The sequence below is a fragment of the Typopeltis vanoorti genome, chromosome 2, assembly GCF_054136105.1.
Source record: "Typopeltis vanoorti isolate ZY-2024b chromosome 2, IOZ_Tvanoo_1.0, whole genome shotgun sequence".
NCBI lineage: Eukaryota > Metazoa > Arthropoda > Arachnida > Uropygi > Thelyphonidae > Typopeltis > Typopeltis vanoorti.
The window spans coordinates 136,242,188-136,269,737 of NC_143550.1; the positions used below are offsets into that span (position 1 = coordinate 136,242,188).

The 27,550-nt window shown below is 34.2% G+C and overlaps 1 protein-coding gene across 4 annotated transcripts in view; it reads left to right on the plus strand.

Moving 5' to 3' along the window:
- The window catches only part of Ndae1 (Na[+]-driven anion exchanger 1), a 511,154-nt gene that overhangs the window by 380,696 nt on the left and 102,908 nt on the right, over positions 1-27,550 (plus strand). For all 4 annotated transcript variants that reach the window (XM_090413203.1, XM_090413196.1, XM_090413188.1 and 1 more), the window contains 3 exons: positions 2,893-3,186; positions 9,350-9,463; positions 15,529-15,690. In XM_090413203.1, coding sequence (XP_090269329.1) covers positions 2,893-3,186; positions 9,350-9,463; positions 15,529-15,690 — 570 coding nt within the window. The remainder of the gene's footprint in view (positions 1-2,892; positions 3,187-9,349; positions 9,464-15,528; positions 15,691-27,550) is intronic.

Consider the following 27,550-nt stretch of genomic DNA (forward strand, 5'->3'; position numbering starts at 1 on the left):
AGAGTAAATGATAGTTTATGTTCAAATTAATACAAATTGTTGTTTAAATAATTACACACCCTTTTAATTACTAACATTTGATAAAGTTGATATACAACTGATCCATTAATTGTCTGTTGACATTGAACATAAAAAGTTTTTAATCTTCAGGTGTCTCTAAGACCAGGATTTGCTTATACCAAATAAATGTATACAAATAATGTAATTTAAGCCAGTGAAATGTGTATGTATTGCAACATGACTTAGGTCTGTGCATGTATTGTCCCTTGTTGCTGAAGGGTATGCTTATTGTTACAAGTGTTAAAGAATTAGCTCTAATCAGAATCTCATTGATATTCAATATAGTTAATGGTTCTAGAAACTTTAGAACCATTAACTATATTGAATATCATTCAAAGCAGCTGCAGTGACCTAGGTTTCTTCGGGCATGTTTCTGATAAAGGCATTAAGGACAGTAAAATATTGAGATAACTGGATTAAGGTATGAAAGATATAAATTTTCATTGTCCATTATGAGACTACCACCCTGCTTATTTGAGGTATGAAGTGGTATTATGAAAAGGTACTATGCTTTTCCTCTAGATTATTCAATCCTTAGCTAGTTTATAGTACTACTAAATTTGCTATTGGTCTAACGTTTTATTGGTGCAATTACCATTAAAAAATAAATAAATTATTCCTGAAACTTAAAAACATACATTATCAGTTGACTTTGTTCTAATTCTGATTGTATTGACCATATATATTTTGATGGAAGTTTTTTCACTTGGTTATACTATAAATTAAAGATATCAAGAAACTATATATTTCGTTTAATCCTTTATCCAAGTGTAAGCAAACAAAGTTTTGCACCTGAAGTATTTTCAGGACTGGGGCAACAGAACAGGTTATTTTTTTACAATACCTACCACCTCTCAGAAATGGGAAGAGAATTTTGATTTTTATAATTAATGAATTAAAATATCATTTATGAAAGATTAGAAAGAAACATGGATTTGAAAACCAGCAGTATGACATCCAAATGCTTTATAATATTGTATTGTGGAAATTTTATTGTCAGTCGGACAATTTTTATATTTAGAAAGGAGCATTCTAGGAGATGTCAAATTTATGACTAGATGGTGTAGACCATCCACATTATGCAATATTCACAAGGGGAGAGGGAGATAAAATTCTGTCTATTCTTGCTATGAGAGGTTATTTTAAATAGGTCCATCCTCTTAATTCAATGTGGTCTTATAGATAGCCAATTGCATGGATGACTGGAGAGCATCCCAGGCAGAGAAGGCCAACTCAAGGCATTTAACCCAGATGGAGCTAACCACCTGGATATTAGTCATCTTTGAAGTTTAGTTCAATTGCTCTTTTGGTTGTTCATCTACATGAGATTGGTGAAAAAGGAAAACTGATAGCCTTTGGCTGTATGATGATATAAAAGAGCTGAGGCCTTTTCACTTTCTCTCATGCTATCTATCTGTCTTTCTTTCTTTCTCCTAATACTATCAGGCTCTCTTGTACATCTATACTACCATATTTTCTGGTGTATAAGACACTTTTTTACCTTAAAAATTAATCTTAAAAATTGGGTGCGTCTTATATAATGAAGGTAAAGATTGTTTCCTCTTTTCAAAGTCATACGCACTCCCTTTTATGTTCCAAGATATCTTTGTAGGTGGTTAATGGTGCAATCAAATTGATGTGTGACCTTCACGTGACTTCTAGCACATCATTGGCTAAGAACTTGGTGTGGTCAGAAGGAGATTTTGTACAATTTGCGTAAAGAAAAGCGCACGGAACGTGGAAAAATTGCGAAGTGGCCAGAACTAGAGACCGAAGTTTTGAAATGGGTGCAAGAAAATCGGCAAAATGGCATTGCCATTTCAACAAAAATGATTCGTACACATGCAGTCAAAGTAGCCTGTGAGCATAACATTAAAGATTTTAAAGATGGTGTTACTGTTTGATGAAACACAGTGGACTTTGTATGCGTACAAAAACAAAAATCAGTCAAAAAATGCCAAAAGAATATGAAGACAAAATTATTTCTATATTATAAGAAATTAATGATGATAGAGAAGAGTCAGATGACAGTGACATGGGTTTTGCAGGTTTCTGAAAGGTCAGTTTACTATTAAAAATTACCTATTATTTTATCCATTTTTTTTTTTTAAATCATACTTTAAAGTTTAGGTTTTTTCCAGAAAATTGTATTAAATTTCTTGGGTGTGTCTTATACACCGGAAAATACAGTAACTACTCTAGGCCTATGATGAGCAACCCTTTACTTTTTCACCTCAATAAAGGTTGAAATTGGTCTGAGTAGTGACCCTTCCCATAATGCATAGCATTATACCTGTCCACAAGGAGATGTGCTTTGCATTATGGGATACTAAGGCAAGTGATGTGAAGTCATACCACCTTTACCGCGCGTTGTCCCAATCCTGAAAATACTTCAGGTCAAACTTTGTTTGCTTCCACTTGGATAAAAGATTAAATCAATTATATAATTCCTTGGTATCTTTAATTTGTATATAATTTGAAGTTATGCAGTTATCAGAATAAAAGTGTAACATCTGCTATAATGAATCCTTTGCTTTGTCATAATTCAACTTTGTTATGAAATGTAACCATTTAGGTTTGTTAATTAAAATTAATTCAGTGGCTTAGCAGATATGTAATGGTTCAGGGTTTTTTTTTATTTTTTATTAGTTATGTGGTTCTGTTGTTTTAACTGAACTCATTATCACTTGGTGTTTTATTTTAGAGAAAAAAAAAATTGTAATTTTTCTTTTTCTAAGCAAAGATATTCATATCTAGGAATGTCAGATTCTTAGTTGTGACACCGTGTGCATAATTTTAAAATATATTAATACAATTTTTTTTCCTCTACAGGTATTACACATTGGTCATGATTATCCTATGAGCACTGAAGCTCAGCATCATGCTACAGATAGATGTTATTGTACTCCAGCAAATAAAACTCTTCTCCTTCAAGACAGTGTGAATTGGACTTATCTTACTAAGTCAGAGTGTGCTGATATCAATGGAACTATGATAGGAGAAGGTTGCAATCCTCCCTTTTATGTACCAGATGTATTTTTATTTTCTATGATTCTTTTTGCTTCCACCTTTGCTATTTCAGTATTTTTGAAGGAGTTCAAATCCACTCCTTTCTTTCCATCAAAGGTATGTGATCATATAAGAAAGATTTTTACTTGCTTAAAAAAAAAAAGGCAATAATTTAGATAAATACAGTAGGACACCCCAGATCCAGACTTGCTTTTAACTCCCAATATAAATGTGAGATGGTAGTCATGTAATTGTTTATTTCCCAAACTAGCTACTTTTTATTGATTGACAGTGAGCATCTTAATCATTGTTTTAGTATGCATGTGTTATTAGTATTAATGGGAGTAGTGGTTGACTGCCAAAGTCAGATCTCAAGTGCCCAATTGTAAACTATAATTACATAAGGATCCCATTTAATTTAACTACTCAGTTATTCTCTTGATCTTAAAAAAATTAAAGTACAATTTAAAATATTATTTTCTAATAGGATTTCAATACCTGATTAGTTTTCTCTATAAGCAGTGCATATATAAGTTTTCAATGATTTTAATTATGCCAAAAATTTGGTATCTCCTAAAATGCTTCTTTTACATGTACCTTTGGGAATACACAAAAGGTTTTTATGTGATAAATGGTGCTTTTTTTTTTTTTAAATTTAGTTTATTTATTTTTTAACTTATATTTTTATCCATATTGTCACAGGTAAGTGCAGGTCTATAATTTGACTAATTTGTATGGTGCTATTGGGCAGGAGGCCTAAGTATAGTGTTTAGCATAACCATATTTATTTAGATTAAGTACTTTTTTTTTAAATCTGCTGCTGATTCTAAAAAAAAAAAAAAAGAGTCAAATTTATATTTGTTGCAGTGAAGCATGTAGTTTTTTTGATTCTGTACAAGGTATGGTCAGCTAGATCTGACTGACCATAGTTATGGCATCAGCTATATTTCTTGTGTTCTTCAAGGTGAAGTGGATCTTCAAGTTTGACCATAATATGATAAGTTGTAAGAACAAGGAACCTTGTAAACACCTGGAATAGAGAGATAGCAGAGGGAGTGGATCCTTAGGAGAGTGAATGAGGGTAGTCAGAATCAAATGAGGTTTGAAAGTAGTGCAGAGATTTTTAGAGCTTTTTTTTTTTTCTGAGATGCCCCCAGATATAGGGAATAGTTATAGCATTACTATAGTCTGTATGTTGTGAAGGATGTGAGAAACAACTAATTTGTTGATCTTTTTTTGCATTGTAACAATTGGACAGGATAATAAAGAATTGAGAAGAGTGGATGATGGAAAAGTTTGTGTATGTGGGTCGGTTTTCTGTAAACTGAAAAAGAAAGGGTGCCACTGGAACGATGTGATCAGAGTATCTAGAAAAGGCAGGCTATTGTTATTTTCTTTTTTATAACAAAATGGATTCTGAGGTACTAGCTGTTGAGGTTGAGGAGGAAAAAGTAATTTTCCAGAGCCATATGGCCAGATAGGATTTGAGAATGGCAGAATCTAGAGCATGCTTTTCAGAATGTTCTGTGTAGAAATTTTCTATATAGATATGTAGAATTATCTATATTATTTGTATACATATTATTATTATCATTAACTGTCATGTACAGAATTATCCTGTTATCTCCACTGTTATTTGTCATCTGTATGAATCACAAAGGATTTCTGTGAAAATCTGCAATATATATAGGTATTTTAATTTTTGTGTGTGTGTTTCTCTTCCATGATGAGTTCAAGGGCTCCTTAGAGGTGTTGCATAATAATAGTAATAATAATGAATATAATATATAATATATAGATTTTTTTCTATATAGAACATTTTGAAAAAGATGCTCTAGATACTGCAATTCTCAGTCCTATCTGGCTACGATGCATTGATGATGTGTTCTCTACTTCTTTATATGCTTTAAGTGGCAAATTATATTGAGCAATACATAGTTTATATTTGAGTTGAAAATTAGCATTTTCAACTCAAACTTGATTTAATGTTAAATCAAGGGTGCACATTATCTCCACTGTTATTCATCATCTGTACGAATCACAAAGGATTTCTGTGAAAATCAGCAATAAAAAAGACAAAGATTATGAAACTAGAAAGGAACATTGACATCCTGAATAGAGAACCTATAGAACAAGTAAAACTTTTTCAGCTTATTTAGGCACAATTTTTAGTGAAGATAGTAAAATAAATATTGAAATGGAATACAGAATGAGCAAAGCTGGTATTGTAGAAGTCAACTGAATAAATTTATGTGACATAGGAGAGAAATTGCTCAAAGGCATTAACTAACTGTATGCAAGGTGTTCCAAGCAATTTTAACTTATGAATGTGAAAGATGTGTTAAAATAAAAACTTGATCAAAGACTTGAGACCACAGATACAAGTGTCCTGAGAAAGATTGGGGGAATGTCAGATGCATCAGTTGCAGAATCATATTAAAGACAAAGATATTAGGAGAGTGCATAGCATTGTTAGCATTCAAAAGTGTGAGAGCAGAGCTGCTAACTTCGGATGATATGGTCATTTAAATAAAATGGAAGAGAGGAATGGTAGGAAAAAGACCAGGAATGAACTAGGTGAATTGATACAATAAGAAATACTTTAGAAGATGGAAATATAAGATCTGACAATATTGGAGTCTGACAGAGAACAGATTAATTTAGAAGAAAAATACTAACTATCAATAAGAAGTTAGTACTAGCTGAAAAGTTTACTTCCTTACAATAATAATAATTATTATTATTATTAATGTACCTGAAGGAGCTAAGTGAGGATCTAAAATCGTGCATTTGAATTCTTCCAAATTTTGATGTATGATAGTGGGTTGCAACAAAGAGGTGGAAAAGATATAGTTGTTTTGCCAACTTGTGAGCATTACATTCTGGCTACCAGAAATCTAAGAGGAATATGCTTGATTCTCACTATAGTAAACATGTACATACCATGGGAATAGTTTGTTGTAACAGTTTATTACAGTGAACATCACTGGTGGTAGTTACTACTGGAATCAGTTTTTCCATTCTGGAAGTAGTTACCTCCCTCTACCTCCAGTCTCAAGCCTAAAGTAATAGTGATTACTTAAATCAAAGGCTCTATCTCTATTAAGATATCCTCCTTTTAAAAATTATCATGATCTTAAGTTCTCACCCCATTAGTTTAATTTAGTAATTTATACATTTTCATATAATAAATGCTAAGATTCACATTTAATTGAATTTTTTTGATGAAACATTGGTTTTGTTTAATGTTTAAATGCCCTGCAAAAAATAATAATAATCTAAATATAAATACTATTTTAGAATAAAAACAGGTTTCATTGAAGACAACATTGTTATACAAAACCTTTTATATCCCAAGACTAATTACATCATGCATAGATATTTGCAACCTTTGAATAGATGATACCACTTAATTTTCTTGTATCTTATTGCAAAAAGAAGTGGTCACTTTGGTTTGTTAATTTAGAAATTGATTTAATAATTTTGTCTGCTTTTCCATTATTTCCTGAGAAATATTGCTGTTTCCAATGGAGGTGCATAGTTCTTCATTATGCAGTTGGAAGAATCATTTGAAAAGACTTCTGCTCATTTCTTATCATAATGGGAGAAATCATTACATGAACCTTTTTTTCATAAGAAGATGAATCAGCAGGTCTCATATGGAAATAAGTGTTTTTCGGCCAAAAATTATGTTTTTCCTTACAAAATAGGCAAACTGGCCAGAGAACACACATAATTGACAAACCGATACTGTATAGAATGATGTAGTATAGACTGGGATTGTGTATGGGGGGGGGGGGGGGTTCTGATAAACACCTACAACAAAAATATTTTTGAAAATATCATTTTTGTTCAAGAAAGATAAAGAACAACTAATTACAATTTGATGACACATGGGGATTAAAGGGTTTTAAGATATGTTCTTTCTTGTGGTTATATCAGTTGCTTTAATATAATTTTTGTTTCTAGATGTTTATCAGAACTATTCAGACCCCCCCCCCCCACACACACACACAGTGTAGAAGTAGTCTCTTACAGTGAGTCTTGGGACTCCATGGAGTCGTCATGTAATAATAATAATAATTAATTAATTTTCCTTATAACTACATGGCATTGTAAAAATGTGCATTCAGTACAATATCTTGGTAGTTCCAGTCCACATCATCATTGAATTTAACCACCAGAAAAAATTTAAAAGCTTTTATCACAATATATTCCATTTGCAAAATGCAAGGTACATCACCATGAATAAAGAAAAATTCACAGAGTGGGTTAAACAAGCTTCCATTATTAACAAATCTGTTATTTTATATATGGGGGGGGGGGTACCCAAAAATAACCGGAATCTGAACTTAGTGTGCACGCATTTTCTAATTATGGATGCTGCTGCTATGCATTGTGAGTGTGCAGTTTTCTGTGACAGTTTGGCAAGTGGCATCATCCTGTGTGAACTGGTTCAGTGTTCTGTTTTTTTTTTATGGCTGACCACAAGGAACAGAGACTGTGTGAAATTTTGTTTTCTTTTGGGCAAAACTGCAGCTAAAACTATTGTTATGCTTTGGCAAGCCTTTAAGGACAACTCTTTAGGTAAAACACAGGTCTACGAGTGATTTTCCCATTTCAAAAATGGGGACATGTCAGTCAAAGACAAACCACAATCTGGCTGACCTTCGACAAGCAGAAATGATGAAAACATTGAAAAGGTTTGCCAGGCAATCAATGAAGATCGTCAAAAAAGCATTGATCTAAGTTTAAGCAAGCAACGTTTGTGTATGAAATATCTTCATCACTGGACTATTTATCATCTATTTATATAGAGGCAAATGACTTCACATCAATTGCGTTAGTATCCCCAAGCAAACCTCCTTTCAGACACATATAATGCTATTTATTATGAGAAGGCATAGATCAGTTAGTATAGGAGGTGTAAGAAAGCCCTGATAGTATTAGGAGAAAGAAAAGACAGATGGGTAGTATGAGTGATATAAAAAAAGGCTTCAGCTCATTTATATCATCATGTAGCCAAAGGTTATCATTTTCTTTTTCATCAGTTTTGCAGCTGAACAACCAAAAGACCAGTTAAAACTAAAGTGCAAAGATGACTGATACCCAAAACTTCTCTGCCTGGAATTCCTCTCTAGCATGGATAGAACCATTTAAAAAAACTTTGATAGTAAAAATAGGCATTTTTATCTCTCCCTGGTAAATAATACATAATGTGGGTGGTCAACACTGCCTAGCCAAAAATTTGGTATCTCCTAGAATGCTTCTTTCTAAATGCAAAAATCATCTCACTGAACTATAAAATTTTCACAATACAATATTGTAAAACATTTGTATGTCATATTGCTAGTTTTCAAATCCATGTTTTTTCCTAACTTTCCATAAATGGTATTTTAATTAATTAATTATAAAAATCAAAATGCTCTTCTCATTGCATTGTAATCTCCTAACAGTTTTATTTCATCCTCTGAAGACCTGCACATGCCTTTAATTTGGATTTTGATTCTGCTAGTCCAAATTATTCCAAAGTTGTGAAAGTCACAACTTTCTTCTATAAAATTTTGATGTGCAGCTCTGTTCTTAAAATTTTATCCTCATATTCTTCCAAACTAAGTGCTATTGAGCATTAATTGATAAACAGTATATTTGCTTCATTTCTTGAGATACAATGCTTTAACTCTTAAATCTCTTAGAAGTTTCAATCTTTCCTCTTGCAGTAGTAAACTGGCTGATGAATGAGTACATGCAGTTAACATATATATTATACTTGCCCCATGATCTTAACTACCATGTAATTGTAGTGCAGTCAGGTGGTGACAATACCTTTCCATTGAAATTATGCGAGTTAGATTCCAGTTGTAATACAGGAAAACCTTGCATAACACGAATTCGATGTGCACAATAATCAGTTAGCACGATCAAGTGAAATGATACTATTTCCCGCTTTAAGCAAGTGATAAATCAGCTAACTTGATTTTTTTACATTATGCGAAATTTTTTTTGCCGTGAGCGGAAAACTGAGGGGGATGCCTAACTTAAACACAAATTGATTTCTTTTATAGCTCTCTGTGTGTGTATATATATATACACACACAGAGAGCTATAAAATATATATATTATATATTTTATATATATATATTAAATAAAATATATATATATAAAATATATATATATATATATATATATATAATATTAAAACTGTTCATTTTATATTTCAGTAAAATGGCTAAATTTTGAATAAAATATTTATAAACATATATGTATATTTTTTCCATAGATTCGTCAAATTGTAAGTGATTTTTCTGTGGTAATTGCAATCCTTTCAATGACTCTTGCTGACCTTTGTGTGGGACTTGATACTCCTAAACTTAAAGTGCCACAAGAATTCAAGGCAAGATATTGAATATTGTATATATATATATATATATCTTTTATAGTGTTCATTATCTATTCAGATGAAAAGTTGCAAATGCTGTTGCAATACTAGATAGTCCCATGTGTAAGTTGTTATTTTTGAGAGCTTTGTGATATATAATTTAAATTCATATTGTATGTCAGGAATTCTTGTCAGAAAAAGACCCTCTGAAATGTGGAAAAGCAACTGAAGTACTTGATATGCAGTTTACAATTTTATGTTAAGCCTATAGTACCATGGGTAAACTAATTTTTATTTTTTATTTTGTTCAGTTTTTTAAATATTTTATATTTTTACATAATTTGGAGACCCTGCAATAGATACCAAAGATGTTTTTTTTAAGGCATCTTAGGCCTCTAATAAGTGGAGCAATGGTCTCATATAGTGTGATGAAATTCATCTACCACCTAGAGATTTGCAAACATCCATACCTGTGGCAGAAACATGAGACCTGTTAATTAGAAAGCAGGTATGTTAATCACATTGCCATCAAAATGGATAAAATATGTCACTCCTCATACACTTCTTATCCATCATATATTTCAGTGTAATATCAATGGCATTTCCTATTTTAATATGCACTTCACATCCATGGTAACCTTGATGTGAATACATGGCCAGTGGGGTAATTAATCACTCAGCCCACATCATCATCATCATCACGAACTGTGGGCTCACTGCCCATTGGTGTCCGATGCCTCCTTCACTATCTTCTTCCACCTTTCTTTGTCCAGTGCACAGTGTCACAGTTTCTGTACACCCATTCCACACCAGTCCTTTATATCGTCTATCCATTCTCTGTATGGTCTACCTCTTCTGTTTAAACCATCCAAAATACCAAACATAAACATGTTTAACTTCCGGTCCTCACTCATTCTACAGATGTGTCCAAATAATTGCAGCTTCCGTTTTATAATCTTCTGCATTTATTCTCTTTTGGTTGTATCTTCTGATAGAGCTCTTCATTTGTGATTTTCTGTATCCATCCTATTCTTAGAATCATCTTCCTGTAACAAAAGTTCTTTCAAATGCCAAAATTCTTTTTCTTGATTCCTTATTTATTACCCATGTTTCAGATCCATAAAGTACACCGCTAAAGATGCATGTTTCCAGTACTTTTAGTTTTGTTTGCAGGCTGATCACTTTACTTTTCCAGATGTTATCCATGGCCTTCAAATTTGTTCTTCCCTTTGTAATCCTGATCTTTATTTCTTTTTTACAGTCCAAATCATATGTCATTTTACTTCCCAAATATGTGAATTGTTCTACATTTTCTGTATCAATTCCATCCACTTGTATCTTTTGTTTCATGTTCTTCTCACCATTGTCTTTGTTTTTTCCAAGTTCATAACAAGTACAAATTTCTTCCCTTCCTCATTTAGCAGTTTCGGTGTCTTTTGTAGTTCTCTTTCGTTTTCTTCAATAATAACAATGTCATCTGCAAATCTCAGATTGTTAATTCTCATTCCACGTACAGATATTCCTTTGGCATCTTCCTTCAATTTTTCCATTGCTCTTTCTAAATGGGCGATGAAAATGCTTGGTGATATTGGGTCTCCCTGTCTAGTACCTCTGCTTGTTTTAAACCATTTCCCCAAGTCATCACCTATTCTAACTGCTGCAACTGCATTCTGATAAACATCTTTTAATATAGCTATTAGGTTTTTATCAATTCCATAGGATTCCAGAACTGCTAACGTCACTTTCTGGTCAATACTGTCAAATGCTTTCTGAAAATCAACAAAGCAAGTATATATTTTTTTGTTTTTTCTCCTAGCTTTCTCTGCTATTAACCTCATTGTCAAAATCTGTTGAATTGTAGTTCTATCCTTCCTAAATCCTGCTTGCTCGTCTGCAAGGTATGCTTCCAATTGTGTTCTCAATCTTTTAGTCAATATCATCATCATCACTTTACCAAGATGACTTGTCAACGCAATTGTTCTATAATCTTTACATTCTAGCTTGTTTCCTTTCTTATGTAATGTCACTAATATTGATTTCACCTGCTCCTCTGTCATTTTCCCTTCTCTCCATACCATATTACATAGTTGATGCAATTCTGTAACCATATACTTTCACCACCATATTTAATAATTTCTCCAGTGATGTTATCGTTACCAGGACTCTTTTGTGTTTTAGCCGTCCTATTGCTTTTTCTACCTCTCCTCTTAAAATGTCCATATCATGATCATTACCCGGTGGTGATATCTGCTTCAATTCTTCAGTCAGTTTCCCAGTGGTATCTAAATCTAGTTTTTCTTCATATAACTCGCTACAGTATCTTGTCCACCACTGTACAATTTTTTTCTTTATTCATCAATAATTTGCCTTTTTCATCTTTAATTGTGGCTTATTTTGGTTGCCACTTTCTATTAATGGTTCTGATCATTTTGTATACCTCCCTTGTTTTATGCTCTCCATAGTACTGTTCTATATTGTTGCATACGCCTTCTAACCATTTCATCTTATCCATTCTGACTGCTTTTTTCACCTCTTTTCACTTTCACTTTCTTCTATATTGCTCCTCTATTTGTTCATGACTAAGCTATTTGTATAAAAAGATGACTTCACATCAGTTGCCTTAATATCCCATAACTGAAAGCACACATCCTTTTGGATGTGTATAATGCTATGAATTCTGGGAAAGGTCACTATCCAAACTGGTTTCAACCTTTATCGAGGTCTATTAGTAGGAACTAAACCCAGAATAGATATCAAGGTTGAATTAATACAGAAGTCATGTTCTGTATTTCCCATATACAAGAAATAAAAAGATCATCATCATCAAATTCCTGCCATGTACCCACAAGGGGTGTACAGGATATGATAGTACTACATGAAAAAATTATATCATTACTGCCTATCTACAATTTTCCTCCAAATCAGTCTGTTACTTGTCAAAACTCCAACATTATCAGATCTTATATTTCTATCGTCTAAGGCACTTTGTACCGTATCAATCCACCTATATCTTGGTCTTCCTCTGGGTCGTTTTGCTGCCAACCTGGCAGAGAACACTTGTTTTGCTAATCTTTCATCGCCCATTCTGTTTAAGTGACCATACCACCTGAGATTAGCTCTGCTAACGCATTCCTGAAAGCTGACAATATCAAGTTCTTTCCTAATATCCTCATTTTTAATATGATATTGCCATTGATGCCATCTGTTCACGCCTCTAATCTTTCTCAGGACCCTCATATCTGCGGTCTCTAGTCTTTGGTCAAGTATTTTACTTCTGATCCAGCTCTCAGATCCATAAGTTAAAACTGGTTTGAACACTTTCTTGTATACAGCTAATTTAGTATTCCGACTAATTTCTCTCTTATTCCATATGAATTTATTCAATTGACTTCCCACCATACCAGCTTTGCTGATTCTGTTGTCTATTTCTATATTTAATTTACCATCTTCAGTAAAAATCGTGCCTAAGTAGCTGAAATGTTTTACTTGTTCCACAGGTTCTCCATTCACAACACAGTTGACATTTTCAATGATTCTGCCTATTTTCATTGTCTTTGTCTTTTTATTGCTGATCTTCATACCATATCTATTACAACAACTATTCAATTTAGTCAGAGAATCTTGCAGACTTGTAGCGGATTTATTTAGAAGTATAACATCATCCACATAAAGCAAAGAGCTGACATTAACATCTCCAATTTTGATATCATGTTTAATACCACTTTCCTTCGTAATGTGATCCATATAGATAATGAATAACAGAGGGGATGATGTACATCCTTGTCTCACACCAGATTTAACATTAAACCATCTTCCTGTACTTCCTTTAATTCTAACTGCTGACTTACAACTCAAATAAAGACTAAGTATTGCTTGATATAATGCCCCATTGACACCATATAACTGCAGCATATTGAATAGCTTCTCTCTTGGCACCTTGTCATATGCCTTTTCCAAATCGACAAAACTTAAATACAGATCTTTGTTATTTTCCCATGCTTTCTCGACTATTTGTCGTAAAGTGAAGATCTGATCCTGACAGCCTCTGTTTGGCCTGAATCCAGCTTGTTCTTCACCAAGCTTTTCTTCCACAATTCTTCTCAACCCTTTCTCAAGTATACTTGCATAGATCTTTCTCACATTCAGTTTTATTTCCCTTTTTATATATGGGTACTATGAGAGCTCTACTCCAATCATCGGGAATTCGTCCCTCTGTCCAGGTTTTCTGAACTATGCAGTGCAGCCACTGTAAGACTTTTCTACCACCATACTTCAGCATTTCTGGTCGAATATCATCTACTCCAGCTGCCTTTCCACATTTCGAGCCTTTGATGGCTTTTTCTACTTCAAGTATGGATATGTATTCCTAACTGCATGCCTGGTCAGTGTTTTTTACCACTGTGCTATCATCACTGCTTGTTTCATTTAGCAGTTTTTCAAAGTAATTACTCCATACTTCAAGGATATCTTTTTCTCCAGTTTTCATGTCACCTTTATCATCTCTAACTCCTTTTACAGCACTCTTTCCTCCATTTCTAAGCTTCTTCAACAACCTCCAGAATATTTTGCCACCTTCTTGATATTTATTTTCTATATTCTTGCCAAAGTCCTCCCATGACTTTTGTTTAGCTAGTTTTACAAAGTGTTTAGCATTTGTCTCTATATTCTCTAAGAGCACAAGCTGACTTATTTGACAGGAACTTTTGATATGCTTTCTTCTTTTCCTTCACTGCCTCTTTAACTTCCTGCGTCCACCATGGAGTTCTAATTTTTCTATCATTACAGACAACTTCACCACATGCCTCTCTAGCTGAATCATTCAGGGCTTTCTTCAAGGCTTGCCACTGAATCTCCAAGGTTTGATTACTGTTCTCAAACTCTTTCATTTTTTCTTCAATAATCTTTGTGTATTTTAGTCTACAGTTCACATTTTAGAGCTGCTCAACTTTTATTTGCTTTAAAACTTTCTTATGTTATTCTTTTCAATATGAAATTCAATTTTATCCTGGTCAATACTAAATAGTGATCACTTCCAATTTCAAATCCTCTGTACACTCTGGTGTCCTGAACCAGGGAGAAAAGATCACTATCAACAATAACATAGTCAATGAGACTTTTCTTATTCCTTGCCTCTTCTCTCCATGTGAATTTGTGCACATTTTTATGTTGGAACATGGTGTTAGTAATAACCAGTCCATGTCCTGAGCAGAAATCCAACAGATATTTGCCATTATTATTAGCTTTGCTCTTTTCTCCAAATTTTCCCAAAATATTTTTGTATGTCTCACAATCATTTCCTACTCTGCTATTTAGATCCCCAACAAGGACCAACTTTTCCTTTTTCATTGTGTCAGTTGCTTTTTCTAAAGCCTCAAAAAATTCCTCCACTTCTACCTTAGTAGAACCTTCTGTGGGGGCACAAATAAGTCTCATTGTCCAGTTCCCCATTCTCATATTTGCCCACATTACTCTACTTGAGACTGACTGCCATTCAAGAAGATTAGCCTCGTATTTTGTGTTGAATACTATGGCTATTCCTTCTTTTCCTTGATTGTCATTGCCTGAATATAACATTTTGTATTTATTGTTCAGAAAGATCTCACCAGTTTGGGTCTTTTTTGTTTTAGTCACCTCTATTATGTCGGTCTGGTACTTATCTAATTCCTCAGCGCTCCATTTCTTTGGCAAATAAATAAAAAGATATATCACTTTATTATTAAAATATTCTGGATTGGAGATAGAGACACTTGGGTAAAGGAATTAACAAGAATATAATTTCTTGACAAGTTTAATTTCATCTATGTTGTCATCCCTTTTCTACAAAACATTAATATATGTAATAATCAGCATATAATCTTGAACACCAAACCTTTGTTTGTGTGGATTACACATATAATTAACACTTAACTCACTGATTCAATCAATTTCTTACTCATACTACAAACTAATCATCTCTGAGTCACAGATGATGATCAGCTATCCTGATGTGGGTGTAGCACTGTATTAAAATTATCATTTGTTGTATTTCTAAATTGATATGCTATCTAGTTTTTAATTAATATATCATTTTGTTTCTCCAGCCCACATGGTCAGGTCGTGGATGGCTTATCCCTTTCTTTGGTACTAATCCATGGTGGACTTGTGTTGCTGCTATACTTCCAGCCATGCTTGCAACTATTTTAATTTTTATGGACCAACAAATCACTGCAGTCATTATCAATCGTAAAGAAAACAAGCTAAAGGTTAGCAGTTTATTATTGATATTTTTGAAACAAATTTCTTGCTTTTAACTTGTTAATTTTGACTTTTTCATAGAAAGCATTTTTAATTACAGTAATCTATGGTTTATCTGATCCTTTGATTATCAGAACAGAGAGTTTTGATAATTGAAGAGTTGAATAAATGAAGTACAATTACATGGTGCTCTACCAGAAATCTATTGACTTGTAAGGAGTTAATTGGAGGGTCCATCTTTTGAAAGTCAGATAAATAGTAGATTACTGTATTCTAACTACAATCACTTCCATTGTAATCAGCTAATAATTATCTGAATACTTATGGATAAGATATGGAAAGGTTAGAAGAAGCAAGAAAGAAATGAGAAAGAGAGAGTAAAAATTGGAGGATTGCTTCCCAGATATGACAGTACCGAGTTAAGAAGGAGGGCAATGATAGCAAATGATTTCACATGCAGGCTGTATAGAAGAAATGGATGCGAGTTTTTAGATGTGTGGGTTGAGTTTGATGGTAGAAAAGACTTGTATAAGAGGGATAGCCTGCACTTCATTTGACATCAGGAGCCTGGAAAAATTACTTCTTTTGTATGCGATCTATTGGGAGAATGGTAAAAATGTAACTGGCAATTAGTTTACGGAATTAACAACGCATATAAAGTATATTAATTAAAGGTAACTTTAATGAATAACTTCTATATTTCGGCAACGTCACGTTGCCATCTTCAGGAACATAAAGATATGGTATGTGCACGCAGGCACTAACAAAAGCAAATGAGGAAGAAAGCAAGAAACTAATATTGTTCCTAAAGTCCTAATGGTGCCCTCTGACAGGCTAATTTGGTTGTCTTGGTAAAAATGTGTGTGAAAGTTCAGCTATGGTATGCAAACATGATAAAGATATCAATGTTTTTGAACATGGTTATGTATGTGGTGAATAGGGGTGGAAAAATATGCTTTGGGTTCAGACCTTTTGAGTAATGTCTGAGGAGGGAAAAGAGAAAGTTCTAGAACAAGATCAGATAGATTGCATATCTAATTATAGGAATAGGCTAGGTAGTAATTTGTTATGTCTATACACAAATTGGAGCATCAGAAACAAAGGGATTGAGTTTGTTGTTTTATTGAACATGATGTGGCTTAAGATTGTTGGCATTAGTGAAACCTGGCTATCAGAATCAGATATGGTAACTGGGATCAAGTGTAATGGTATACTATTTTTAGCAATGACAGAAGAGATAGGAGAGGAGAAGTACTATTAATAATATCAGATGACTTCAGTCCATTTAGGGTAGAAAAGCAAGAAAACAATGATGATAACAATGTCTTATGTAACAGTGAGTTTGAGTCTATCTGGTGTGAAGTGGAGGCTGGCAGAATGAAATATATGGTGGAGGTGTTGCTACAGACCTGGCAGCTCAGTTGCAGAAATGCATTGCCAATTTAGCCTTATGGGTACCAAACGAATAATCATTATGGGTGACTTTAATTTCCAAACATTGATTAGGTAGAAGAGAAATCTCGTGATAAGAAAGAAGAGGAATTTATTGAATTGTTGTGAAACAACGTTCTCAAGCAGCATGTGAAAGAAGGAACTAGAGGTCAAAGGGTGTTGAATTTGCTCTTAGTGTCAGAAGAGGTCTATTAAGAATATGGCTATTTTACCATCGGTTGTGACAGTAATCATACTGTGCTTTCTTGGGAAATATCTAATTGTATTGATGCTCCAATTACAACAGGTTACACTCAACTACAAAGCTGGAAATTATGATCAACTTGGGAGAATACTATCTTTGGTCCCATGGTATCAGTTACTGAATGGGAAAAATGTCAACAATTCATGTGAATCTTTGAAAAAGTGATTAAACGAGGTGGTATCTGAATGTATTCCTAGTGTTTGAAGAATAAATAGGTTTGGAGTGAAATGGATGTGCAACCTTATTAAGCAAGAGATCAACAAGAAGAAGATGGTCTGGAAAGAATATCATGAGAATAAGAGTCAAAGGAGTTATGAAACATATAAAGCTCAGGCCAGGAAAGTAACGAGTATTGCGAGGAAAGGTAAATCAGAATATGAAAAGAAATTGGCCATGCAAGCTAAAGGCAATCCAAAAGAATTTTATTGTTATGCCACAAATAAAAGAAAGAATGAATGTGGAAGAATAACTTTATCAAATGCAGATGGTACTCGAGTGTTGGAAGCTAATGAAATCGTTCAGTTAATTAGTGCTCACTTTGCTAAGGTATATCAACCAGCTGTGTGTAACATGGTGCACAGTGCTACTGCTTATTGGATGAAGAGTTAGAGGTTCATGAAAATGAGGTTGAAGGGCTGTTGCGTAACCTGGATAAGAATTTGTTTATAGGGACAGATCGAATATCAACCTGTTTGCTAAAGGAATGATCAGCCGAATTGGCTAGGCCTTTCACATTTGTATAACTTGAGTTTCAGCTCAGGAATGATACCACAGGAATGGAATGAATGTGTGATAATTCCATTGTACAAGGGTGGTGCAAAAACTATGTGTCTAACTACTGACCCATCAGTATCACTGGTGTGGTAGGGAAGATTTTAGAGAAGTTGGTAAGAACTCACATACAGAAGTGGGTACACAAACAAGTTATACTATACTCTGCAAGGAGTAGCATGGGTTTGCTAAAGGAAGGTCATGTTTTAGCAGTTTGCTCGTGATTTATAACAATGTTATGACCGAGTTGGATAAAGGGAATGGATACACTATGATAATGTTGGATTTTTCTAAGGATACCACATGAAAGGTCTGTTGCATAAACTGGAGAATATCCAACTGGAATATAAACTCGACTTGGATTAGGGGATGGTTGACAGACATCAAAAAGTGGTATACAATGGGTGTGAATCTGCCAGATTTAAGATGACCAGTCCTTGGGCCATTATTGTTCAGTTTATACATTAATGACATCAGGAGGGTCTAATAATCAGATATGTAATTGTTTGCCGATGATGCAAAGATAGGCAATCAGGGATGCTACTGATATTCAGCACTTACAAAATTATTTGAATAGGCTGGAAATTTGGACAAATGAAAATGGCTATCAGTTTAATGTTAGTAAGTGTAAAGTTATGCACTTTGGCATGATGAGATTTTACAGCGGCATATTATTTTAGCAGGGTTATACTACAAGAAACTGGGGTGGCAAGAGATCTTGGAATATTGATGGATAGGAATTTGAAGTTCAAAGGTCACATAGCAAAAGTTGCAAATACAACTCGGAGGATAATTGGATGTTGAAACAAATCTTGACAAAGGATAAGGAAGTCATTTTGCTTCTTTATAAGGCTTTGATAAGACCATACCTGAATTATTGTGTGCACATTTGGTCTCCCAGATTCCAAGGGGGATAAAGAGGCTGTGGAAAGGGTGCAAAGAAGAGTTACAAAGATTATATCCGGATTATGAGATTTAGATTATGAGTACAGATTGCAAGTATGTGAATTACAGACTTTGGTTAACAGGAGAAAGGTGTGTGATATAATAGAGGTCTATAAACTTTTGAATGGCATTATAGGAATCTGATGAAATTGTTCGTTAGATGGAAGGTGGAGTGAGAACACGGGGGCATCCATGTAAGTTAAGTTTGTTAACAGTCAAGAAAAGGGCAAGAGCTAGGTTTTTCTCTCACAGAGAAGTGAATGAATGGAATAGTTTGCATTTAGGAGGGTAGTGAGTGCATCTTCTTCTTCTCATCCATCTGGTGATGGGTTGAGTTCGCTTTGTACAATCTGTCTCCAAATGGTTCTACTTCTAGTCTTCTTGAACATGCTAATGAAGTTGGGGAATTTGCTTCTTTCTTTTAAGGATATGAGAGCACTGCCACGCTTATTGGAGGCCTGAAGTGGCTTGAAAAAAGTTCCATGTTTGGTCTCTAGAGCAGGGCTTCCAGACTATGTAAAAATAAATATAAAAAAAACTATAGAAAATATAAAAAATTCATAAAAATGAGGATAAAAAAATCCTGAGGATACAAATCTATCATAGGTTTACTAATAACCTTTCATGGGTGGGAACCACATCGATCCATTCTTGAATTCTCTTTTTGATCAACTTTTTCCAGTACTTTTACCATTACTCCTGAATTACAAATTGGTCTACAATTTGCTACTGAAGTCATAGAGCTTCCTTAATGCAAAGGAATTATTTTGTCCTCTTTCCACTCCCTTGAACTCTATCAGAACTGTGACTTAAAGAGCCTAGTCAGAGCCATTGCCAGTTTTCCTGAACATTCTCTTAAAATGCAAGTTAATATCCCATCCAATCCCACAACTGTATTTGCATTCAGATTCTGCAGTATCCTAAGAACCTCCAATTCATCCACCTCTGTTCCCATACCAGTTCTCACATTTGTCGACATTTACTTCACTTGGATGATATACCCTTGCAAAGGCTTAGTAGCTCAGCTATTTTGTCTGCTTTTGTCACCTCACCACCATCAGCATTCATTAAGATTACCCTTCCATAATCATTCTTCCTTTTACTTACCATGTAACAAAAGCTATTTGGCCAAAGATTTCCTTTGGCCTGTTGAGCTAATTTCTTCTCATGATCTGATTATACCTTCCTTACCATGCTGGTCACATTTCTTGCCCAACCCTTGTACTGTTCATGAGCTTTCTGGTCACATTTCTCTTTATATGCTCTCTACAACATTTTTTTTTTTTTTTCAGCTCATGCTTAATGATACTACTCTTTCATCTAAGTCCTACCTGATAACCCTTCTGACGTTGGGTATATAATCTAATATTGTTTTCTATTGTTTTCTTCAGGTGTCAGGTATAAATCTCCCATGTACTACTAACATCTTTCTCTTGCTGATTTTTATTCCATGCAACAGCTTCAAGCTTCCTCCTTAGCATGTCATAATGACTTGCCTTGTAGTTCCACATATATACCTTCTTGACAGAATATTCCTTATGTTTTTACATCCCAAGGTCACTCTCCCCAATCAGAAGCAACGTGACCACCTTGGTTATGAATAGCTCTTCTGATCCATAACCAAGGTGATCATGTTGCTTTGAGATCCAATACTCTCATACCTGGAGTCCCCTCCATCACATGCTACTTCAAGTAATTATCTCTCATTATGTATATATCTTGAAATAATGACTTAAAGGAATCAAAAGAAAAAAACAGACTTTGAAAATCTATCTACAGAGCAAAATCACTGCTGACTATATACAATATAAGATATGAGTTGAAGTTAGAAAGCCTTCCAGAAGTATACATAGAGAAGATTGGAGTAAATATGTTAAATCATTAGAGCATGATATCACTGGACCACAAAGAACAGGTGTTAAAATTTTCAGGCAACTACAAACAACAGAAAATGACCAGTTAAGAAATAATCTAATTTCTAAAGAGGATTGGATAGAACACTACAAAATATTGTGGAATGGAAAACAATGACAAAACTCACAAAATTGAAGATATTAATATACATGAAAGTAAAGAAGAAATAGTAATGGAAGAATTAGAAAAAGAATTTAAAAAATCAAGAAATAGAAAAAGCCTGACCTAGATGGAATAAGTGTTGGGCTCTATAAATATGCAGATAATAGCTTAAAAGAAAACCTACTTAAATTCTTCAATAATATGTGGAAATATCAAAAGATCTCAAAAGAATGAGAAACTGAAGTAGTAATAAATATTACTTTATTACAAAAAAAAGGTCCGAAGGACAAATGTGGAAATTACAGAGGCATTACTCTTTTAATCGCAACATCTAACCTATATGCAAATATATTAAAAGAATAGACTAATTAAATACATAGAGAATTATTTAGAAGAATAGTGTGATTTTAGAAGAAGGAGAGGATGCACAGATGCCTCTTTCACAATGCAACAGATCATAGAAAAAAAGAAAAGAATTTAACCTGCCCACTTTCTTTCTATTTATTGCATATTGTGAGATCTTGAATGAGGAAATTTCATCAAAATTATTTCATTCAAGAATAAAATAACAACTAAGAGATACTTGTACTATAGTAAGGAAACAAATTGTAAAAAGGGAGCATAAATGAATAACTTTAATATGAAGTACAAAGGAAAAATGAATTTTGTTTGTCTAAATAGAAATTCCGTTTTTGTAAGTTGTAGCGATCAAAAAGTATTCTATGTGAAATGTATATCCAGTGCAAACAAAAGTCCAAGGGTCGCGTGCTAGCCACCCAGTTTAGTGTAATGCCTGAGGCGAAAGCTTATGTGGAAGACGAATTTAGTTCGCGTTCCCCAAAAAGAGTGCTCTTCGAGGAGAAGAGTTATGACGAAACAGCTTAAGGGCACAAGGGAAAGTGCCGTGTGAAGATCTCTGCAGTGAAAAAGAGGGTGCAACAGAGATAGAAGGATTCACGCAAGTTTCAAGTTCTCTCGAGTTTTGTTCCTGTTCTCGCTTGGACCTGAGGTTGCTGACCAATAGAAGAAAGTGCTATGATGTCAGACGGCGAGCTCTTCCCCTTGAATGCTTGATGGGTACCGGGCAGGCAGTATGCGTGATGTCTGTGTTCACTGTTTCGAGCCGTCGATAGAAGTCCTACTGGAATGAGGCAGCGGAAAGTTATTTCCCAAAGGCGGGAATGCTGACCATAGTGACCTGCAAAAGATCGAGACAAAAGCTAGCATCGCTAAGTGCAGAGTCTTATCCAACAAAAGAAGATGGACCAGGCGGAGATGGTAATCAGACACAGTGATGGTAACGTACAGAACTTTCTTACTTATTTTCCAATAGTATTAGAAGGAAGGGCGAATCAGTTTCTAGTGGAAAGGAGATTATGGACAGATACTTAGGGAACTTTGAATGACTTATATGCTTAGTAATTTGTTGGTGTTTTCATTGGATTGGTTGTCTGAAAACTTATGCTCGTGTGTGACCAAATTAATGTATGGAGCTAGAAATATGGATAGAATCTGATTTGAACTTTTGTATTGTGAATGTTATGTGTATCATTGATTAACCTAGAGGCTATAGTTGTTGATTATTTATTAGAATGTTCATTTGTATGTGCCAGTTTGATTTAGTGTTTAAATGATAAAATTCTTGTGTGTATTTGAATCTAATTGTAAGTACTCTAAGATCCCAATAAACATGTTTGGTTATGTAAACCTGAGTGTTGTCTGAGCATGAGACCGACTTACCACTCATAAAATCTGAACCTATGCGTAAGGAATAAGAAAGGGGAATTTAGAACATTATGAACGCTAAAAATTCTACAGACAAGAGAATTCACTCTTAGTTGGTGGCTAATTTTCACTTTCATAGGGAAATTACAAAAGGGTGATTCGGAGTTTAAGGTTAGAAATTTCTGGAAGGGATAGATCATGGTATAGGGAAGGAAAGTACATTAAGGAAGGCATTAAGATTTTTAGAGAAAACAATGGCAACAGTATGAAAACTTGAACAGAAATCTACTCTGGAAAATATTGCAAGATGATAAAATACCGCATCAACTAATTAAAGCAATAAAAAGTCTATATAGAGAAACAAACATTTGCATATGTGCAGATGGTACATTATCAGAACCTATAACCATAAAGGAGTGAGACAAGGCTATGGCTTATCCCCAATTCTATTCAACATTTATATAAACAGAATCTTAAAAGAATGGAAAACAATTGTCAAAGATGGAATTAAACTAACAGATAATATACAGCTGAATACGATACTTTATGCAGATGATCAAGTATTAATTTCAAATTCAGAAGATAAACTCCAAATTGCAACTAACCATCTAAATGAAACAGCAAAAAGATTTAAAACGAAAATCTCTGAAGCAAAAGCTAAGCTTCAGAGATTTTCATTCAAAAACAAAAGCTAAGCTTAAAAGCTATGGCATTATATGGAAACACCATTCAAAAAATCAAAATTATGCTTAACAATAAAATAATAATAATAGAAGTTATGGAATTCAAATACTTAAGGAATATAATCTCACAATTCAATACTGATTCACATTGGAAGAAAGACTACAAATTTACAATGGTATAATTAAAAGAAATTTTGGAAAACAAATGACTAAAAAAACTCGATTAAGATTGCATAGTATGACCTTTAAAACATCTCTCAAATTTGGAAGTAAAACTTGGATTCTAAAACAAAAAAATAAACAAAGATTGGAAGCAGCACAGATGAAGTTTCTAAGACCTCTCCTGGGACTCACTAGATGAAATAAAAAGAAAAACACAGAAATAGAGAACGATTCCATGCTAAAAACATCATACGAGAAAGCAAAATTGGCTACACCACATAGAAAGAATAAATAACAATAGGATTCCTAAACTAGCAGTAGAATATAAACAAAAGGAAGAAGAGAGAGACCGTAGACATCCAAGGCTAAAATGGAACTATCAACCTCATTCAGGGCCTGTTTTATCATTAGATGAACCTAGGCAATCGCCTAGGGCACTAAGCTTCGGGACACCAGGTTTTGCTACATAGTTCGGGGAAAAAATATATAGAGACAATGTATAGGGGCACCTAAATTTTCTTTGCCTAGGGGCATCAGATACTCTCGGACCGGCCCTGGCCTTATCTACAGAGCAGGAACAGTACATAAAAAAAAAAAAAAAAGCCTATATCTAAATTGTTCAGATGACGATGATGTATATATTTCACTATGTATGAATTCCATTTGTTTCTTACCATGTGATCTTTTTTCTTTCCAATGAATATCTCTATAATAGAAGTCTCCCATAATAATTACTTGACCTGCACTCATTATACTAATTTGCCGATGTATGTCTTCCTGAACAACCCCCCCCCCCCAAAAAAAAAAAAAAAAAAACTATAGCAGCAACCAACTGTATATTTTGTGAAAATTACTTTTTATTTGTCCTAGTCTCACACCAGACTACTTCAAAAGAACATCCACCTTCTTATCCATCTCCTGTTTGTTTTGATTGCAATTAATTTGCTATCAACAGCAGTAGCACTCCCTATCCTCTCTATCCTTCCTGAAAATACTAAACCCTTCACAATCTATCCTTGTATCTGCATCATCTGCTGTTAGCCAAGTCTAACTAATGCCTATAATTTTTGGTGAGGTTGCGCTAACCAATGCTCAAAAACTCCTCCCTCTTGTTCTTGATACTTCTGACATTAGTATATGGAGAATGTAGTTTTGCTTTAGACTCCAATTCACCTTTGCTTTCTGAATTGACTACCCTATTTGATATTGCTGCTTGAGACTAGATTTTGCATTTATTGCTCATTCTCACACTCAATTGCCTCATGGGTGCCTTCAAACACACTCGCCTGCATCCACCCTGACTCATTACTTATATATATCACTTTTATACCTATCAGTCAGCCATTCTCCTATCCATGCCACAAGTTTATTTTGCATACCCTTAAGATACTTTCACAATTTAGGTAATTTAGACAGTATAAAGTCAACTTTCAGAGATAGGTAGAGTTGTCTGATTAGGAGAGTGGTAGAAGTAGCAAATGAAAGTTATAAAATGAGTCATTGATATTTTTATTGATTCTCTGGATCTTGGTGAAATAGATGTGGAAGTGAAGGTTTCTGTGGTTTAGCAGTTCATAAGAAAGATTCCAGTAATTGGACCACGTGTTTATTAGGATAAATAACAATAAAAAACAAACCGACAAGTTTCGTAAGTCGTATGACTTACATCTTCACGGATCAATGGTAACTAAAAGTTTAAACACAAGAAATGAGATATTACTCAAAATAGTTCATTCTATGCAGTTGCTGTTTAACTGTTAATTAAATTGAATATCCAAATGTAGATTCAGTGCACTGCTAAGTTTGAACTTTCCTTATTGTCACATAAGGAAATTTAAATTATTAAATATGGAAGCTGCAAACATGCTTAGAATTCCAACACAATGCAACAAAAACCAAGGCCTAATTCTACACCAAGTTTGGTCAGCATTGATAAAAAATATACCCAAGTCAGACCTCGGACAATGTGAATGTGAACAACAGAATGTGACAGCATCCAGCATTGTTCAAACTTAGCAGTGCACTGAAACTGTAGACTTAGCAGTCTACATTCAGATATTCAATTTAATGAACAGTTAGACAGCAACTGCATAGAGTGAACTAATTTGAGTAATTTCTCATTTCTTGTGTTTAAACTTTTAGTTACCTTTGACCCCTGAAGATGCAAGTCATACAACTTACGAAAATTGTCGGGTTTGTTTTTTTATTGTTATTTATCCTAATAAACATGTGGTCCAATTACCGGAATCTTTCTTATGATGTGCAAGTGTTTTTTATTGAATGAAATTTTGGTATTTTTTATTCTTTATATATATATATATATATTGGGATTTTTTTTATTCTAAAGAATGATTCCTTTAGAATAAAAAAAATCTTTAGAATAAAATAATTTTTCTTTTTAATTTTTATAATTTATATTATTACCAAATGTGAAAACTTTCTACTGTGTCTATCTCTTCTGGGTCTGGCTCCCACTCATGAGACCTCAATAAAGGTCAAATGTGATAAGCACTTAAAGAAATAATGATTCCATATACATCTATTTTGGTATTTTGGAAAAATTCAGCAAAATCTGCGGATTAACTGCCAATGCTGACAAGACAAAATTGAAAGTTTTTGGAAGTGGGAACTTCAGAGCATTTCCTTTAGGGCTAATCCATACAAAAGACCTCTCAATAAACTTTGAATTCCCTTTTCCACCTACCTGCTATTACTGGTTCAAGAACTTAGTTATACAAAAACATTAAAACCCTAGAAGACTGGAAAATTTTGCCACTTTTCTTTTCCTCTAAAGTCATACATGATAAGTACATAATAAATATTTCAAAATTATTATTATTCAGGCCTCCATGTAGTCAAAAGACTCGTGGGAGGTCCTTCCTAAGAAACACAAAGTCTATCATACCACTCCTTAAACTCATTGACCGTTCTCGCTCTCACCACTCCATCAGGCAATGCATTCCATAGTTCAACCGCCCTCCATGCAAAGAAACTACTCCTCACCCTCATGCTCACAGTTTCCTTTCGTAACTTCCAAGGATGGCCTCTTATCATCACTCCTTCCCACTATTCAACCAAGCAAAAGAACTCCCCAGTGTCAACCCTATAACCACCTCTCAACAGTTTAAAAGTCTCAATCATATCACCTCTCCTTCTTCTATCAACCAAACTCTGCAGTTTACATTCCCTCAGCCGATCCTCATAACTATCATTGTACAGTCCTGAAACCATCTTTGTTATCCACCTTTGTACCCTTTCCACAGTTAAATTATCCCCTTCATATCCTGGATACCAAATCTGAGAACAATAGTCCAAGTGTAGTCTGATCAGGGTCTTATACAACGGAATGATAACTGTTTTATCTCTGCAGGTCAGCATCCTTCTCATTATTGTAGCAATCCTCTGTGTTACCTTCACTACCTTTCAATGTGTCCCCTAAATTTCAGGTTTCTATCAATCATCAACTCCAGATCTCTTGTCTCCCCTACTTCCTCCAGTATAATTCCTCCCATGGAGTATGCAGTGTCCCATCGATGTTTCCCAAACCTCAAGACCTTACATTTTGCTGCATTAAACCGACATCCCCATTCATTTGCCCATATATCTAGCTTATTCAAATTCTCTTGCGGGGCTGCTGCATCTGCACTATTACTAATAATCCTTCCCAGCTTCGCATCATCCACAAACAACTGAATATCCCCTTGCAATCCACTGACAATGTCATTGATAAAGGTTAAACAATATAGGTCCCAGTACTGAGCCCTGTGGGACCCCACTTGTAACTATGTGCTTCCTTGAAACTACCCCACCATACTCAACTCTCTGATACCTATCGGACAGCCAATCCTGAATCCAGTTGACCAATTTGAC